General features: G+C 37.6%; 1 protein-coding gene across 2 annotated transcripts in view; it reads right to left on the reverse strand.

Annotated features, from left to right (window-relative positions):
* Nucleotides 1-1,901: 1,901 nt before the first annotated feature.
* The window catches only part of ARHGAP21 (Rho GTPase activating protein 21), a 61,790-nt gene continuing 46,864 nt past the window's right edge, over nt 1,902-16,827 (reverse strand). For both annotated transcript variants that reach the window (XM_044679529.1, XM_044679530.1), the window contains 9 exons: nt 13,065-13,220; nt 12,898-12,976; nt 11,218-11,291; nt 11,047-11,136; nt 9,725-9,850; nt 9,517-9,558; nt 9,061-9,166; nt 7,091-7,122; nt 1,902-4,402 (listed from right to left, as the gene is read on the reverse strand). In XM_044679529.1, coding sequence (XP_044535464.1) covers nt 2,726-4,402; nt 7,091-7,122; nt 9,061-9,166; nt 9,517-9,558; nt 9,725-9,850; nt 11,047-11,136; nt 11,218-11,291; nt 12,898-12,976; nt 13,065-13,220 — 2,382 coding nt within the window. In that variant the 3' untranslated portion in view covers nt 1,902-2,725. The remainder of the gene's footprint in view (nt 4,403-7,090; nt 7,123-9,060; nt 9,167-9,516; nt 9,559-9,724; nt 9,851-11,046; nt 11,137-11,217; nt 11,292-12,897; nt 12,977-13,064; nt 13,221-16,827) is intronic.

A 16,827-nucleotide genomic window follows, 5' to 3' on the forward strand; every position in this document is an offset into this window, starting at 1 on the left:
CATCTTTAAGAAGATGTCTTTTCAGATTTGTTGAGGTAAATAGCATAATTGACACTATCAGATTTTGCTGTCGTCCTTGTAAGGACAGACTATATGCAGGACTCCTTGCCAAACATTTCATAGACATGAAAGTGTGTACAAATTTCTAATAATTTTCTATCTGCTCCTATACAACAAATTTAATAAACTAGACAAACCTTATCAAATGAACCAATCAACAGTTTTATTGATATGAAACGAATGTGGAGGGTCTGTCAGAGACTGGGCTCCCCACCTTTAGCAAATGATTAGAAAAGTAGCGTGAGCCACCTGCTTTGCAGACTCATATTAAACAAGGGAAAACATAAATTTAAATTTCATATCTGAATAACTAGATTTCGGTGACATCTAGCTATAAGGTATTTCAACTAAGCAAGTTAATATAAGCATATTATTAAACATATTAATCTTGATTAAAAAATGAATTTGATAAACTGGTGAAAAGATAGGCTTCGATGGAATTTCTGTATTATTAAATTGCAAGTAATCGAATTTTTTTTTCATATGTTTCTAAACAGTAACAAACTTATAACTGAATCAAATAGTTGTCTAACAATTATTTTCAAAGTTCCACTGTGCTATTTCTACAATATACTTAATAAAACTTAGCAAAATCATCCCATTGGAACTTAGTAATGTTAGAGCCCTGCTGTAAAATTAATGTTTTTAATCAATTTCATTATAAATAAATATGATTAAATATGACAAGTACTCACTCAAAAACAGAATTAGTTGTGGGTAAACAAGTTTTTAACTTACAACAAACCGGATAGTATCAGAATTTGTTTCATTTTAGTTAAATTACCTTTAAAAAGGTAAAAATGAAAAGACAGGAATTTATTTCTGTACATCCCTGGGGAAAATGCAGTCTTTATATATGGATGGATGGATGAATGAATGGATGTCTCTAAATAGCCAACCACACAAATATACATGTTATTCTTCCTAACATTTGTCATAATCTCCTGCCTAACAGAGACTCCTTGAAATAATTTTTGACCCTTTTATGTAAAGAAAAAAGAAAAAGGATTTCTCACTTCTGGGTCAAGCAATGGGAAAAAAAGAAACTCGTTAATAAAGAAAAGTAAGCTTCAGCTTCTGAATTAGTTGTTGGTGAAAATTTATTTCCCTGTGGCTCTTTTCTCCCACTAGGTTCAGGCTATGGGACAACACTAGATTTGGAAAGTGGGTTCTTAAGCTTTTCAGTGGCATGAATCCCTCTGGCCTTTGTGAACCCTTGTTCAGAAAAAAAATGTTATGTATGTAAAGTAAAATATATAATATTATGAAGGAAACCAGTTCTACTGAAATACAACTATCAGAATATTTAAAACTAGTTCTTGGATTTCAGGTCTAGAAGTTCAAAGGAAACCTCATAGGCCAGTTAGTCCACCCTACTCCTCTGACAGAAGAGGAAATTTGGGCCCAGACTTTAAAAATACAATATTCTTTGGGTTATCTACATAGAACCAAAAGCATGTGAATTTTCCTAGATGGATTTATGTGACAGCAATGAAAGAAGGCTCAGGATTCAGTCAATTGCTTTAACTACAGCTACCTTCCAGAGAAAAGGAATGTCTCGTATTCCATTTTTTGCATGTGGAATGGCAATGTGGATATCTGGAAGGTCACATCAGGTATTGATATGTTGTGCAAATATTAGCCTGAGAGAGATCATATGAGAGCAAAGAGAGGATGACGCTTTGAAAATCCAGAGTACAAGTATTTTCCTTCTGTTTTATAATTGTTATTTTTTCCCTAAGTAAGGGCTAGCTAACATTTACAATAGGAGGGTGCTGACTATAATTTATAAATGACATTTTAAAATGACTCATTAGAACAATATTGAGCCATGCAAAAAGTTCACCAAAACAATTTTATTTCCAGTGTTTAATTGGGTATGCACACAGGCATGACACAGGTTTGGATTCATTAAGTCTTCATGCAGAATTATATTCTTCATAAAAGAAGCCAGTTCCATCCAGGATCCACTATCTACACGCCTATGTTACAACATTTATATCAAATCTGGTATCTGAAGAAAAGATACACATATAATATGTTCATTTAAGTTACTTATTTTACAGAAAGATTAAAAATTCAAGTCACACAAAACTCAAAAACAGTATTAAAAGTTTGAATATAAAACTCAGAGATCCAACTGGAATGCCTAAGGAATGGAAGCTCTGTATCCACCTGTGTTAAAATCGGTACGATGTAATGAAACATTACCAATAAAATGCTTTCATCTGTTCATTTTAAGTTTTTCTAATTTACAGCTAACAATATGGCACCCTAACAAACCCAATGAATTGTTATGATGAGGCACTTTTGTTAGTGACTAAACCAAAAGAACGAATTTGCTGCACATATTAGTATGCCAGCTGTTTTACTCACCAATTTCTGGTCATAAACCTTGTATAGACTACATAGCACGTTGCAACAAACACCTTGCTTATTTGTTTGCAACCAAACAATATATTTTTAAAATATATAGATATATTTTTTCTTTATGTTCTTCTGGCCATAGAAATGCACAGTGAAGACATTCCACAGTGCATATTGATGAAACCAGCCCAAAATGAAGGCTGCATAATAACAATTCTAGTACAGAAAAATATTTACAGAGTTATTGGAACATGTAACAGTAGCTTTTGAGTCATTGTAGTGGATGCATCCCTCCAGTTTAAAGACACTGATGAAACTGGGATTTAGTGCCTGGAGTCAGAGATGGTTTTTGAAGATTGGCAACAGAGAGGGGACTATCGTTTTGGTTGACATTCTGGAAGCTTTCCCCATTTATTTGTTCAGGCAATTGGGGTGGTATGGAAGGAAGGGATCTGTTCGTCAAAGTTAAGCTGCTGGGGGAGCCACCTCCATCAGATTTATAGATTTCTGTTATACTAGTGTTCTCTAGTCTGTGCTCTCCAGGTTCTCCTGTGTTAAGGTCAGACGTGCTAGTACGTAAGCGTTCCCGTGCGAGCCAGTCTGAAATGGAGAGGTCTTGGGCTGGGCATTTGGGTTTTAACCGAGTCACAGCAGAAAGTTCTGACTCTCTTTCTCCACTCTGATCTGGCACTTTCCAAGTATTTAAAACACTTATTTCTGCAAAATCTCTTTGCCCTCCAAGGGTGTGTCTTCTTCGGATGTTTTTCTTTTTGGCATTGTCTGCAGAGCTATTTTTCTGACTTCCCACCCCAAACATGTCATCTGCAGATGCTTTGAGCCTCAGTTTTAGCCGGTCTGTTATTTTAATTCTCCAAGTGGGTTCGTGTTTTTCTGACTCACTTCTAGTTGGTGTCAGCAAACTACCTGTTGACTTTCCTTTTTTCTTCATGTCAAACACCTTAGTTACAGACAAGGATTCTTTCTCATTCTTGGTATCACCTATACCTTCACTCTCTGATTTGAATCGAGCTGACTTTTTCCTAGAAAGTGTATCACATTCAATAAGTTTATGTGAACTAAATGGCTGTCTCCGGCTGTCTAAACTTGGTGTTAAACTTCCCTCAGTACAACTTACTTCACTTCCTTCTGAATTTCTCCTACTTGTCTTTACCATTTCTTGGATTTTCCCCCGAAAGAACTTTTCAGAAGGAAAACCCGTGGCAAAAACGGGGAAATCATTTTCACTGTCTGTTTCCACAGGTCGTCCTTCACTGATCAATTCGCTCTGCTCATCATCAGCCTCATCTCCCTTGCTCTCGGCAACTGACTGCACCTCTGGGCTTTGCCTGCTGGACTCGAGGCTGGTCAGGTAGGCAGCAGAGGAAGTGGTTGAGTAGTCTGAGGTGATAGAACTGGCAGTGGCCAGAAACTCATTGCATTTAGTTTCTGGACCGAATGACTTCTTGGCAGGGAATCTTGCCAGGGCCAGTGGTGAGGAAGCACTAAGCAGAGGACCGGAGTCAGAAGAGGTGTCTGGGAGCTGAGAGGGTGTGTGGGGCCCTTCTTTGAGCACTGTGAAACGGTAGCCAAGAGTTGGTGATTTGGCGTGTTTTGAATTGTGGGGGGACAGCGAGGGCTCTCCAGATACCGCCTTCTCTTTCTTTAGTGTCAGCTTTTCCTCCTTCCTCCCATGTGAGTCTTTCTTATTACCATTCTCTTTAGACACGCTAGTCCTTTGCTTCCTTCCTGGATCATTCTCTCTTTGTGACTCTCCTCTGCTGTCCTCTTTAATGTTACTGTCATTGTGAGGCTGTTCTGCAATTTCTTTCTTGAAAAACACATTATCCAACTCATCCTCTGAGCTGCTTGGCTGGGCTTTTTCTTTTGGTTTTTTCCTCTTGCGACTGGCTGCTGCAAAGATGGAGGATACAAGCAACTCCCTGCTATACTGATCCTTGCCAGATCCCCAAGAACCCTGGAAAAAGATTAGAAGAGGGGAGGACACTTAGAAAACATTCAACTATGTTCAGATTCTCTTGAGGCTTTGTTGCAACTTCAAACCTACTGCCCCCTCACACTTTCTAAAGTAAAAAAATACTAACAACCCTATATCCCCCTATATTCAAGAACTTTTCATGGATTGGTCTCTCTTTTTTTTTTAATGGTGATTTTCCTAACTCTTTACCTCATCCCTTAATCCCAGGGCCCGATATCTCAAAGACTTGTCCTTGGTGTCTTGAAACCAAGTCATTTTATCCTGTCCATTTGGACTATCCTAAAGACTATCCATTTGGACATCTTAATCAATAAGAATTAGTTGTCATATAAGTGCAAATTTTAGGAAAGAACATTCTCTAACTTTAAAATTGTAGGAAAGCAATTACTGTTTATTAGATAAGATACTAAATGAGCAGTTCATACAAATATGTTCCTTAACGATTAGTCTTCCGTTAGGACTGTCAAAAAAGAACCTTTCATTTATTATAAGTAACTTCATCTGAATAAATAGGTTTGGATTAATTTAGCTAACCATGAATACCAACTTTAAATGTTAGAATTACTCACCAATCTAAAAAACAAATACCACCAACACTAAGGAGTTCAGAATTTACTGCTGAATAGAGCAAGGCAGTATATTTTTAACTCAAAATAAGAGATGACAAGGTAGGTATGCCTATTTTCCTTAGGTCATAAAGTAGGCCTCTTATTTTGGTAATAATTTATCATATGTTGTTTCCTGCATATACCCCTTAGACTGATTTTTCAAGACACTGTTTCATCATGTTTTTCTTCTCAAAAACTTCCTAAGCCTTTCTACTGCCTTCAGGATAGACTATTTATTCTAAAGGGTTTTTAAAGCTCTCACCTCTCTCCACTACAAATCCAGCCAGGTTAGTTTCCTCATGTCTCCACAATTCTTCTGCATATATTGGGACTTTTATAACCTTTATATTGGGACTTCCCATGGTCATTTAGCTACTTTGTAATCGATGTGAGATTGGAATCTAGATTTCCCACCTTTAAGTTGAATTGAACCTTCTTACCATTAAACCAAAATGCTTTACAATGTCCACATGGTAAGTTTATCTTAAAATTTAATTTGGGGTCATAATGGATTTATACCCTTCTAATCTACTTTCAAAATTATTAACTCTTTCTACGGTTCCTGTGTTTGGTATCTCATTATTAAAAAAGATTACAATATCTTTGAACCCACCAACTTTGTAACATGACACACCATGTTTTACTAGTCTATGAAACAGGTGGTAAGATGCCCAATACATGAGATTAAGAGAGATAGTGACTACCTTAATGATTATGTTTAATTCTTTTAGCCATATAAGAATTTCCCAAGTTTTAGAGTTAACCCTTTAGCTTTCTTAATGTTGTTGTAATGGGTTTTCATACTATATTTTATTGAAATTTTCAGATTTTTATTAGCATTTTCTATTCAACCAGGAGAAAAAGTCTTCATGTCAAGCCTATATACTGAATATGCTATATAATGTACTTTATTTCAAATTTGTACATTTTTGATCTTTTAAATTACAAGTTCCTCAAGGACTGATTGTACCTTGTGTTTTTTTTTAAGGACTTCATAGTAGGTTCTCTATAAAATGCCTGTTGAACTGCATTATTCATTATCCATTCTGTGCAAGGCTAGTAGACTGTGGAGGGTTAGGAAGTTTGGATTTCATTAAGAAAGTAACAGGAAATCACTGGATAGATTTGGAAATGGGAAGCTAATGGTACAGTTAATAAAGTAATGGAAGATGACATTTATTTAGCAGATATCTTTACACAGATGATTTCATTTGGGCTTCCCAACATCCCTGAGTTAAATACTATGGCTATTAATACTCACATTTTACAGAGGAGAAAACAGATTTAGAGATACTGTATGATTTGTCTAATGTCACAAAGTTAAGTAAGTGATGCAGAAAGGAGATGAAGTTGGTATTTCTACCCTGTGCTACAATGAGAGAGAATTCTAGAGTGGGGACATATGGTGTCTCAGAGTAGTAGAGATAGAAACTAAAATTATAGGGACTGAAGAAATAGTTTTGAGGAAGTCCATTTAATTCTTAACCTGGGGTCAATGAACTTGTTTTCAAAAATAAATTGATAGCTATATTTCAAAGAATTGCTTTTCTTTGTGAGGACACGCATTTTGCTTTATTTACTTAAACAGCACTATTCTGGGAAGGGCTTTATAGATTTGATCAGACAACCAAAGGGGGTCCAAAATGCAAAAAAAAGGTTGAGAACCCCTGCTGTAAAATTTTGGAGTAATGAGGAGAGAAATCACATGGTAGTTAAAACTGGCCAAAGGGTTGAGGAAAAGGTTTTTTTAAGGGTAGGAGCCTTGAGCATATTAAGAAGCAGACTTTATAGTGGTCAATGATCAGAGCCTGGCTGTGATCTCTAAGCACTGCCTCTCATTAACACTCTTTGGATGGGGATGCACCAGGCTACAGAAATATCATGCCCCAAGATTATTTTACCATGCATCTCAAACAAGTAAAGACAAGAAATATCAGACAAGGACTCTGACATTAGTAGGTGTTCCCTAAATGGTTTGTTGAATTGAATCTCTGCACATCTTATCAACTAGCTACAAAACAAATTTCAAAGCACTTTTTAAGGCAACAAAAGAATTTACCTTAGATTTTGCTGAGTCACTAGTAGCTGAATCTGTGTGAAGTTAAATAAAACCAGGTTAATTTTGGCCACACTTTAGAGTTCTTTCTACAAACAATGCAAAACTTATGAGGAGACAGGCACAGAACAAAATGAGAAAGCAAAACCCAAACAAAACCATAGAACACAGTGGATAGTCAGAGCTCACAAAGATGCAAGCTGCACCACAGAAAGCCACCGCCATGAAAGGATGCTGTGAATTGTAGGCAGAACCAGCTCAATGATAGGAATGGCAAAGGAGCCCTGTTCTAAATAAAAACAGAAATACTAGTGTTTATTAACTTCTCCAAATATCAATCTAGCAGTAAAGAAGCTTAAAGACCTCTTAAGAATTGTACTGTGTACCATGTCCTGTATTTGAACTGATACACAATGCAGAACATTAGGACTAATGGGTGTGTCCTAGCTACAGACTGAGACACTCAAGTGTATTTGGGTTTATTTTTGTCAGACCGTTAAACTCAAACTCCTTTCAATATAATAGCATAAATGGTATAATTAAGGAAGCAAAAGTCCTTAGGATAAACTTGCTTTCAGGTCACAGAACTTAATATTGGATAATGTTGAATATTGTGTTTTTGACCCCTGTTTTATACTACATATTTAATGCAGCCAGGGTTCCTTTTGACTAGCTAGATAGTAAACTACTACCAGTTTGATAATTATCTGTAACAAGTGCTATCATGAAATGGAAAAATGGAGACCATCATTTTACTGTCTGGCAAAAACTCATTGTACAATTATAAAGAGGGTAGGAAGGGGCTAGCACCATTCAAGATAATGCTAATTTGAAAATTTCATTTTTTCAAGTTTGGGAAGGTTAATTTTCAAAATTAAGGAGCTGAGTCCCATGCCACACCTCTTTTTTTTTTTTTTTTTTGACACATGGCTAAATGCTTTATGACTTAAAAAACTGGTAGACCATACCATGCTATTTCTCCTCAGGGTCTGCTTCAGAAATAACAAGAAACAGCAGAAAAACTTTAAGAAAGTAGCACTGATCTGTTTAAAATACTCTTAAAAGAAAATTTACAGCACAGATCAATTATTTTGGCATTTACAAGAATGGGGGATTTCTGCAGACAAGGCAGCTACAGTGTGGGCAACAGTCCTCCTTCTTCCTACAGGTCCAGCTGTCCATCAGGGACACCACAGCGTCCACTAGTGACATGACCGCGGGATAGACGCCTCCTGTTTCGCCTGTTGTGCAACATCAGTATAGATTTGCCTTGTCAGTAAGTGCTGAAACCCCCTTTAGTACTAGAACAAGAACTAGAGACAAAGGGAGAAGACTGGGAGACAAGGCACCCGGTTAGTGCAACAGTACAGCAGGGAAATATTTATTATTCACCCAAAGAGTCTAGAACACTAGAGCTCCACCAAGAGGTAGGGAGGCAACTGAGAAACAGAAGAAAATGAACTTGTAAGAAACTTATTTTTACTAGACACATTACATAGGTATCTGTTAAACTAGTGCCATAAGTTCTAAATAATTCACTTTCTGCCTTTAAAATACATTTCTAGCCTTGGGCATTACAGTGATTTTTACCACATACAAGGTTACACTTTCTGCCATCACAGCAACCACATATTCAGTAGCACTTATCTGTTTTACCTTGTGATGACTATTACATGGATAAGTGTGAATAAAGAAAACAGGGCTATGCATGCTCATTTCCCCTCATACTTCCAAATTTGACAGACTTGTCAACAAGCATTCCAACTCCATGCACTGCCAATGGCATTCTAGTCACTGTAAAATACTCAAGATCAAGCAGAGAAAGTAGAATCAGTATATTAGTGGAAAGGGGAAAAAAGGAGAAAAAGAAAAATCATAGTGAATTATTACTTATGATTTATTTACTCTTTCATTATAATACAATCCAGTAGGCTTTTCCAACCTACAGATTAACACTGCCCAGGCAAAGTTACCTGATACATCTCCAGGAGATACGCCCGTCCTTCCAATGTTGGTCAGTAAATGATCTATGTTTGGCACTGGCTGAGATTCTACAGTGTTTTCCTCCTGAACTGTTGTCTATGGTTAATAAACAAAGATCCCTTCAACATCTCTTCAAAGTTATTTCATTATATTTTAAACAACATTTAGAAAAGCCTACTGACCCCTAAGGACATTGTTTTCCCATGTACTTTAATCTTCCACATTCTTTTATATTTTAAAATATCAACAACAAAATCTAGCAACACACTTAGCTGGTATTTTCATGACAAAAGAAATTGAGAAGTGAGAAATCAACTTCTGAAATGCAGAGCTAATTGTAGCAAACAGTGCACTATGGTCACACTGCCAAAACCTCAGGACTGTGTGTTCCAAACAAAAACAACTGACCACAAAGACAAAAGGAGAAAGGAACTAAAGGAACTTACAAGAGGCTCTTCCGCACCTTCTTCTGTGAAAAACCAGTCATGCTAAAAATTTAAAATAAAAAAAAATGAGAAAACCCTCCAAACTGTCATTAGTAATGGATGACAGAAGAGAGAAAATATTTTCATTAAGCAAAAAAGAGGAAGAATTTAAATCTAAACTTTCTTCTTTCATTCAGAGTCTTTTCTCAAAGACTGACCACCCACTTACATGTTGAATAAGGGTTTCTACGATTTTGTACTGGTCAGGCATGTGAGTCACCATATGTGTCATATTATCTTCTGATGTTCTCACAAGAGTTGGACCAAAAACAATCGCGAGGTTTCTTGGCTCCATCTGAAAAAAAAGGTTGGGGATGGGGAGGATGGCATTATGTTACTTTAAAATGTCAAAGAGGCTTAAATTTCTGAAAGGTCATCTTGAAGAAAAACACCTCATTTATTAGGCCTATTTGGCAGGTGACTCTATACTTACACATCTACAACCCCAGCTTGCATCTTCTTGCTTTGTCATTTCTCCCTACCTGAAATGCCAATCCATTTCATGTCCTAAGCCTTCTTTAAAATTTGGTTTGAAATATACCTTTTAGAAAGTCTAGGTGTTAAATATGAATGGTCTTAACTCTTGAGTACTTCCTGCAAATACATACTTGGTAATATTTTAATCACATTGTTTTAACATTGTTTTTAAACACTTCTAAGTCTTTGTGTGTGGGCTGGGTGCCTCCAATTTGATTATAAGGGTCTCAAGGACATGGACTTTGGTGCATTTTCTTGATATCTCCTAACAATATAATACACATTTTTCTGAAGGTAATTAATGCTCGAATAATGGTTATTTGATTTGACTTCATGTGTTTTTCAAGGAACAACCCTTTGGAAATAGCAACCCTTGAAACCAAAACAGAAATGTCAGATAAGTTTATTAAGCACTCATAATGTTCAAACACCATACTAGGTGCTAGAGAAGTCAAGAGAAGAAGATATGACAGATAAGTAAATACAAAATGCATACAAAGTAAATGCATGGTAATTGGATAGTGGATCAGGAAAGGTATGAGTGGCAGGCATATTGCTTACTTCAGAAGGAAGCTAGGGATTATGTGGGGCAGAGATGAAATGCAGGATTGAATTTCAGGAAGGGGGCATGACCTGGGCAAAGGCAAGGAGATGAAGAAAGAAGGTAATGGCTAAGGAGTAGTAAGTAGTCCCATTTGGCTAACGTGGCAAGTGCCTGAAAGGTGAAATGTGACTAGATTTCAGATTAGAGTGCTTAGTCTGAAGACTTACATAGTGCCAATGCTCTAATTCACATATTTAACTTTATTTAGGAGCTACCCAATAAAGGGTCAGGTTTTTGTGCTCACCAATTCATGGCCAAACTAGTTACCAATAATGTTTATTAAGCATATGAAATTACTCTTTATGAAATGCTATACAAAATAAAACAACCTACTCTTGATTTTGTGCCATAAACTCAAAGTTTTGATGAAAAACCTTAAAGAGTATTTCTTGAATCTTTTATTTACCTACCTTGTTTTTTTCTGAATTTTCTGCTACTGTCTTCAAATGTGCAGAGAGAAACTTAAGGGTTTCATAATGATGTTCAGGCAAATCATGAATCTGGAAAACATATTAGTGATGGAATTAAATAAACCTTGTAAAATTTCTTTTGTAACCCCCAAATTGATGAATAATACTCACTAGTCTTTTTAATGTTTTTAGACGCTCTAGGGGATCTTCTTTTCGATTTGCTTCAATAAAGTCTGCATATTTATCTGGCAACAGAAAGACACTTTTTTTTTTCTCAACTGAACAATATTCTTTTTTAGTGTTAACAAAATAACATATTTTTTGGAAAATAGAAAGGGGCAGCTAGGTGGCTCAGTGCATAGAGAGCCAGACCTGGAGCCTAGAGGTCTTGGGTTCATATCTGACCTTAGGCACTTTTTAGCTGGGCTTGGGCAAGTCATTTAACTCTGTGAAGATGAGATTAATTCTACCCTGCCCATTTTTAGATTTAATCACCAGAAGTGTAAACACCTCACTTTTCCTTAAGTGGAGGAGGTCTGTGACCCCACATGGGCAATAGTGGATGATGAATCAGAATCCATTGACTGCCCCCTGGGCAGTCCTAAGTAAAGCTTTAGCTGTAATTGGTACATGTAAAGTGGGAGGAAGGCACAAGAAGTGACAAAAAGAATGGTTTTTATAAATGGCAAGAACTTCCTATGAGGGGTCTTCCCCCCCGCCCCCCTTTACTGGACCCTGGAGGAGCTCTGGCTGAGGACCTTGGACTGCTTTCTATTTCTCCTTAGAACTACCACGTGGGTGAGTGAAAAAGGCTGACTCCCTTCCCTAGCTTTCTCCTCTGGGAGGAGGCCTTGTGGTCAAAATCCTTTTTAATTAACCCCTAGGCCCTCCTGGCCTAGGCTTCTGGAGCCCTGCGGAAGTAAAGCCAGAGCTTCAGCACATAGTCTAGCTCGTTAAGCTAGATTTCTTACTCTGCCCTCTTTCTCATTTCTTGACTTTCACTCTTTCCCTCTATTTTATAAATAAATTGCTAAAAAATAATTTGGAATTAATTAATTCCTGGGGACCATACTCTTAAATAATTTAGTCCAACCTTTTTAAACTTTAACCCCTTACAATACTGCCCCCCCTTTATAACCCCAAATGCTTCGTCCCTACTGTTCTTCTGTCTTGAAGTTGATACTTAGTATGAATTTTAAGACAGAAGGTAAGGGTTTAAAAAAATAAATAAGCGAACAAAAAGTGAATCTTAAGTAAGCTTAAAGATTAGGCCTCCAAAACAACATAAATTTTAATAATAATTAAATTAAAATTACTTGGATATTACTTGGATAGATTGCAAAAGTTGTACAAAAGCAGGAAGCTTTATCTGTACCTCTTTTTCCCGTCTCAAGTACCAACTATAAGATTTTCTATGTATGTATGTATGTATGTATGTGTCTGTCTCTCTCCATATACATACATACACACATACATGTGTATGTATTTATATGTACTTAGCAAAGGATTGTTTATTATAAACATGTAATCTAAGTGAAATATACTAAGATGTTTAAAGATTCTGACTGGGGACAGTAAGAAATGTGAAGTGCCAGGAATAAGGAAAGACACAAAACATAGTTTTGTGGAATGTCATTTGTATATAAACTTGTTTTAATGGATTCTAAACATGGTGAAATTTACCAAGAAAGAAAACACATCCCAGTTCAGTACCATAACTATACTTTCAACACAAAAGGTAACCAGTCTTCTTTTTCTTTTACTAAGAGTTATTTTTCTTGAAGTTTCATTTTCTTAGAAATTAAAACTTAGAGGCAGGAGGTTAAACTGGTTTTACAGAAGATAACTTACCATTTGTGAAGAGAGGCTCAGGGAGTTTTCTGAAGAAAGATTTCAGTAAACTGCTTATCACATTCAAATCTCGCCATTTCTAGGTTTTTGAAAGGGAAATATGTAATTTATAGTCATCACAAAACATTCTGAAACAATCAAATAAACAAAAAAACAAATTAACTTACATCATCTTGTATATCAATATCAGCCATTCCCTTGTTGAGTTCTTCTTGCATACTTGAGATAGCAGCATTATTTCCAGGAACTCTGTAAATACCTGTATATTCAAGCCCTCTTTCTTCAACTAATTTGCAGCATATGTCAACTATTAGTGGGATATACTGTAAAATAAAAAGAGAAAATTCTAAGTTCTATATGCTCCAGATGATCATATCAAGATATTATTTATCTCTACAAAAAAGATAATTTTCAAAAAAAATCATATTATATGATAGGTCATGGGGAGAATCAAGAGAGTAATAAGCTCAACTGTAACTGACATATTTGGAATCCTGGGAAATGAATATCAGGAAAATAATAAGCCAAACTGAATGAGAAGATAAGGGGAAGAAAGTGTTATCTATCTACCTGCATTGAATCTGGGAGTCTGGAAGACTTAGAATTGAATTCTCCCTTCCACATTCGTTAACTGGCAGAATTGTGAGCAAGTCACAACTTTATTGAGACTTGGTTTTCATGAAACAGGTCTAATGACAATTGTGGCATATTCCTCAAGGTTATTACTGTAAAGTTTAAATGTTTTGTAAATCTTAAAATATTAAATATATGTTCATTATTATTACTATCAAATGTTTGGATAAGTTCTGGCTGAACAAAGAGAATTAGTACATGAACAGAGTATGGGAAATGCAAGCCAATTTCACTTAAGACTTGAGATCTAGCTTTTTACACACCTCTCCCAAATGCAAATATTTCAATCATTGTAATAATGGTATCAAGCACATTCAATACACACTTTCTTTATTAGGCCTTTGTTTTAAAAGATTCACAACCATATATTATCTCAAAAAAATGTATTCTTGCCAGCTGTTTATAAACTTATCTCCTTGGCTGAAGGTAATTGCCTATTATGTGTAAGGCACAGGATTATACAATGGACATACAAACACAAACATAAAATACTTTCTCAAGCTGTCAAGAAATTTGAATTTTGATGGTGATCCAGCATTCCCACAAATAGATTAATACAAAATAATTTGTGAAGAAATAATGAACTAACAAGGGGAGGGGAAGGGGGCATCAAGAAGGTTTAATGGAGAGGTAGCACTTAAAATGAGTCTTGGATGAAGAAAGAATAGAATTTTTGTAGGCTGAGTTATGAATGTAGTCCTGGCTTGAGTGAATGGAAATTGTAGGAGATAAAATTTCAAACTCAGGAAACAAAGTTAGTAATCTGGTTTGGCTGGAATTGAGTAAATAAGTGAAGAGGAGTTATAGAGGGGAAAAAAAGGCTGGACAGGCAGGCAGTATTTTCTCTCAGAAAATGTAAGAGAGCCACTGAAGTTATTTTATAGCAGAAAAGTCACATTTTGATATAGTCTTTAAGAAGTTATTTTGGCAAGTAGGATGGGAATGGGTTGATGAGAGTGAAAAATGAGAACCCTGGAGAAAAACCAGGAGGCTGTTACCAGAACTGAAGCAAGGCTAAGGCCTAAATCAGGGTGTGGGCCACATTAGCTGAGCAAAGGGGAAAAATCCAAGTGATGTAGATGAGCAATACAGAGATGGAACTCAGAGGCCAGGCCTCTGGTTTAATGTGAAGGAAGAGGAAAGAAGAGTCACCGAGCCTGAGGATGGTCATACTCTACATAGAGAGGGGAACAGCTGAGGAGGGGTGGCTTGAGGGGAGGATGAAATGTAAGGGGCCAACTACAATGAGGCAGAGATGTATGGCTGGCACTGTGTGTCTGGAAAGAGACTGGAGCTGCAAGAACCCATCTGGCTGGCAAGTGGCCAAAGGAAAAATAGCTGAAACTGGTATCTGAGGGAGAGGGGTCACCCAGGCTTGGGGGAGGATAATGTGAAGGGGTCAAGATGGGCAAAACATACATGTACAAATACAAAACCCATGCAGGGTAACCCTGGCAGCTGCAGAGATGGCTCTGGGGAAGGAGGAGCCTGAACTAAGTCTGGAAGAGAACCAAGGATTGTGAGGGTTGGCAGAAGAGGAGAGCAGTATGGGAAGAGTGGCAAGAAGGCCATAGCGACGGGCTACAGCGTGAATGAGGAATGTGTAATCAAACTGGAAAGGGAGGCAGAGGCACATTATAAAGAGGTTTAAATGCCAAACAGAGCAGTTTGTATTTGAGCCTAGAGCAGTGATGGCAGACCTATGGCACAGGTGCCAAAGATGGCACACAGCTCATTCTGTGTGGGAACTCGGCCATCCTCCCCACCACCCAGAGTTTGTTACTAGAAAGGCAGAGACTCAGGCAGAGCTGCTCCCCTCTCCCTCTCCACCGAGCCTGATAACATTTTTTCACTTCCCTGTCCCTCTGCCCAGCAGCCCAATGGGAGAGTATAAGGGGTAAGGGGTAAGGTGGGCCGCTCAACTGGAAGGGAGAAGAGTGTTCAGGCCTCTCCCCTCCCCCTCCTCACTTGAACTGAGGACATTCTTCACTTCACGCACATCTGTGCCCAGCAGCCCAATGGGAGCACTTTCTCCCTCCCCCGCTTTGTGTGGGGTAAGGGTATGGGTATGATGGGCATGGCACGTGGTCTCTGGTGTGGGGCAGAGCCTGGCACTCTGGCTCTAAAAGGTTCGCCTAGAGGTACAAGGTAGCCCCTGAAATGTCCTCAGCAGGGTAAGATTACTCAAGGTATGGAGAACCATTAGAAGCCTACTAAAACAGTCTAGGTGAGAGATTATGAATACCTGAAGAGTAGTGGCTATAGGAATATAGGGAAAGGAATGGGTGTCTATTCAAAATTTAATGAGACTACATCTATACAAAGTGCAACCTTGATGAAAGTTTGAGAAAAGAACTGGCAGTCTTCTACAGTGATGGTCTCTTTAATAAAATACATCTTTGTAGTCCATGGATAGCTGAAAAGTATAGTAATTGTGAAAGGAAATTCTTGGTTCTCTTTGTCTATTCTGAGTTTATACTTGTAAAATGGGAACCCTTTATTCCCTTTGCCTAGTCGGAGTTAACACTTTGGTTAACAATAACTTAAGTACCCCTACTTAGTACCTCACTAGATTGTGAAGACTGGATTAACTCTCCTTTGTCTACCTTTTGATTGAATCAACATAAGCTTGAACTAGCAAACCACTTAGAGCAGTGATGGGCAAACTTTTTAAAGAGGGGGCCAAAGGAAAGGAAATGTTCATCTGTCAGTCTGTTTCTAAGGCAACTCTTTCAAAGTTTCATTGTATTGTATCCTACTCATTGTATTTGTCAGATTAGACTGGATAGAACTTTCAGGGGGCCCGCAGGGCCACAGTTTGCCCATCACTGACTTAGAGAATTCACACCCTCAGAAACTCAATCAGCCAGCACCCAGAAGGTGAGAAGTGGATCCCACAGACACTGCCCCACCCTGGGCAGTGCTAGGCAATTTGGAAGCTATGATTGACCCCTGTGAAGAGGGGAAGGGACAAGAAGTCACCATAAAAGCCATGAATCCTTTGCTTGGAGGAGGCTGGTGGAGATAGTCTTCTGGAATGGTCTTCTGGGGAGAGTTGGCTGAAGCTCAACTTCAAGAAGAAAGTTGGCTTAAGGAAGAAAGTCAGCCTCAGGAGTCACCTTCAGCTCAAGTCATCATCTTGACCTGCCTCTTGGAGGGAACTTGGGTGAGTAGATAGCTGGCTTTCCCTTCCTGTCTTCTGGAGAGAGATTAATTCTGATTGAAGATCAGCAAGTCCTGACTAAGTCTGACACTGGAGCAATATTTAGTTATATAGGCTAACGTCTTCTCTACCCT

Source organism: Gracilinanus agilis, chromosome 5, assembly GCF_016433145.1.
Source record: "Gracilinanus agilis isolate LMUSP501 chromosome 5, AgileGrace, whole genome shotgun sequence".
Taxonomy (NCBI): Eukaryota; Metazoa; Chordata; class Mammalia; order Didelphimorphia; family Didelphidae; genus Gracilinanus; species Gracilinanus agilis.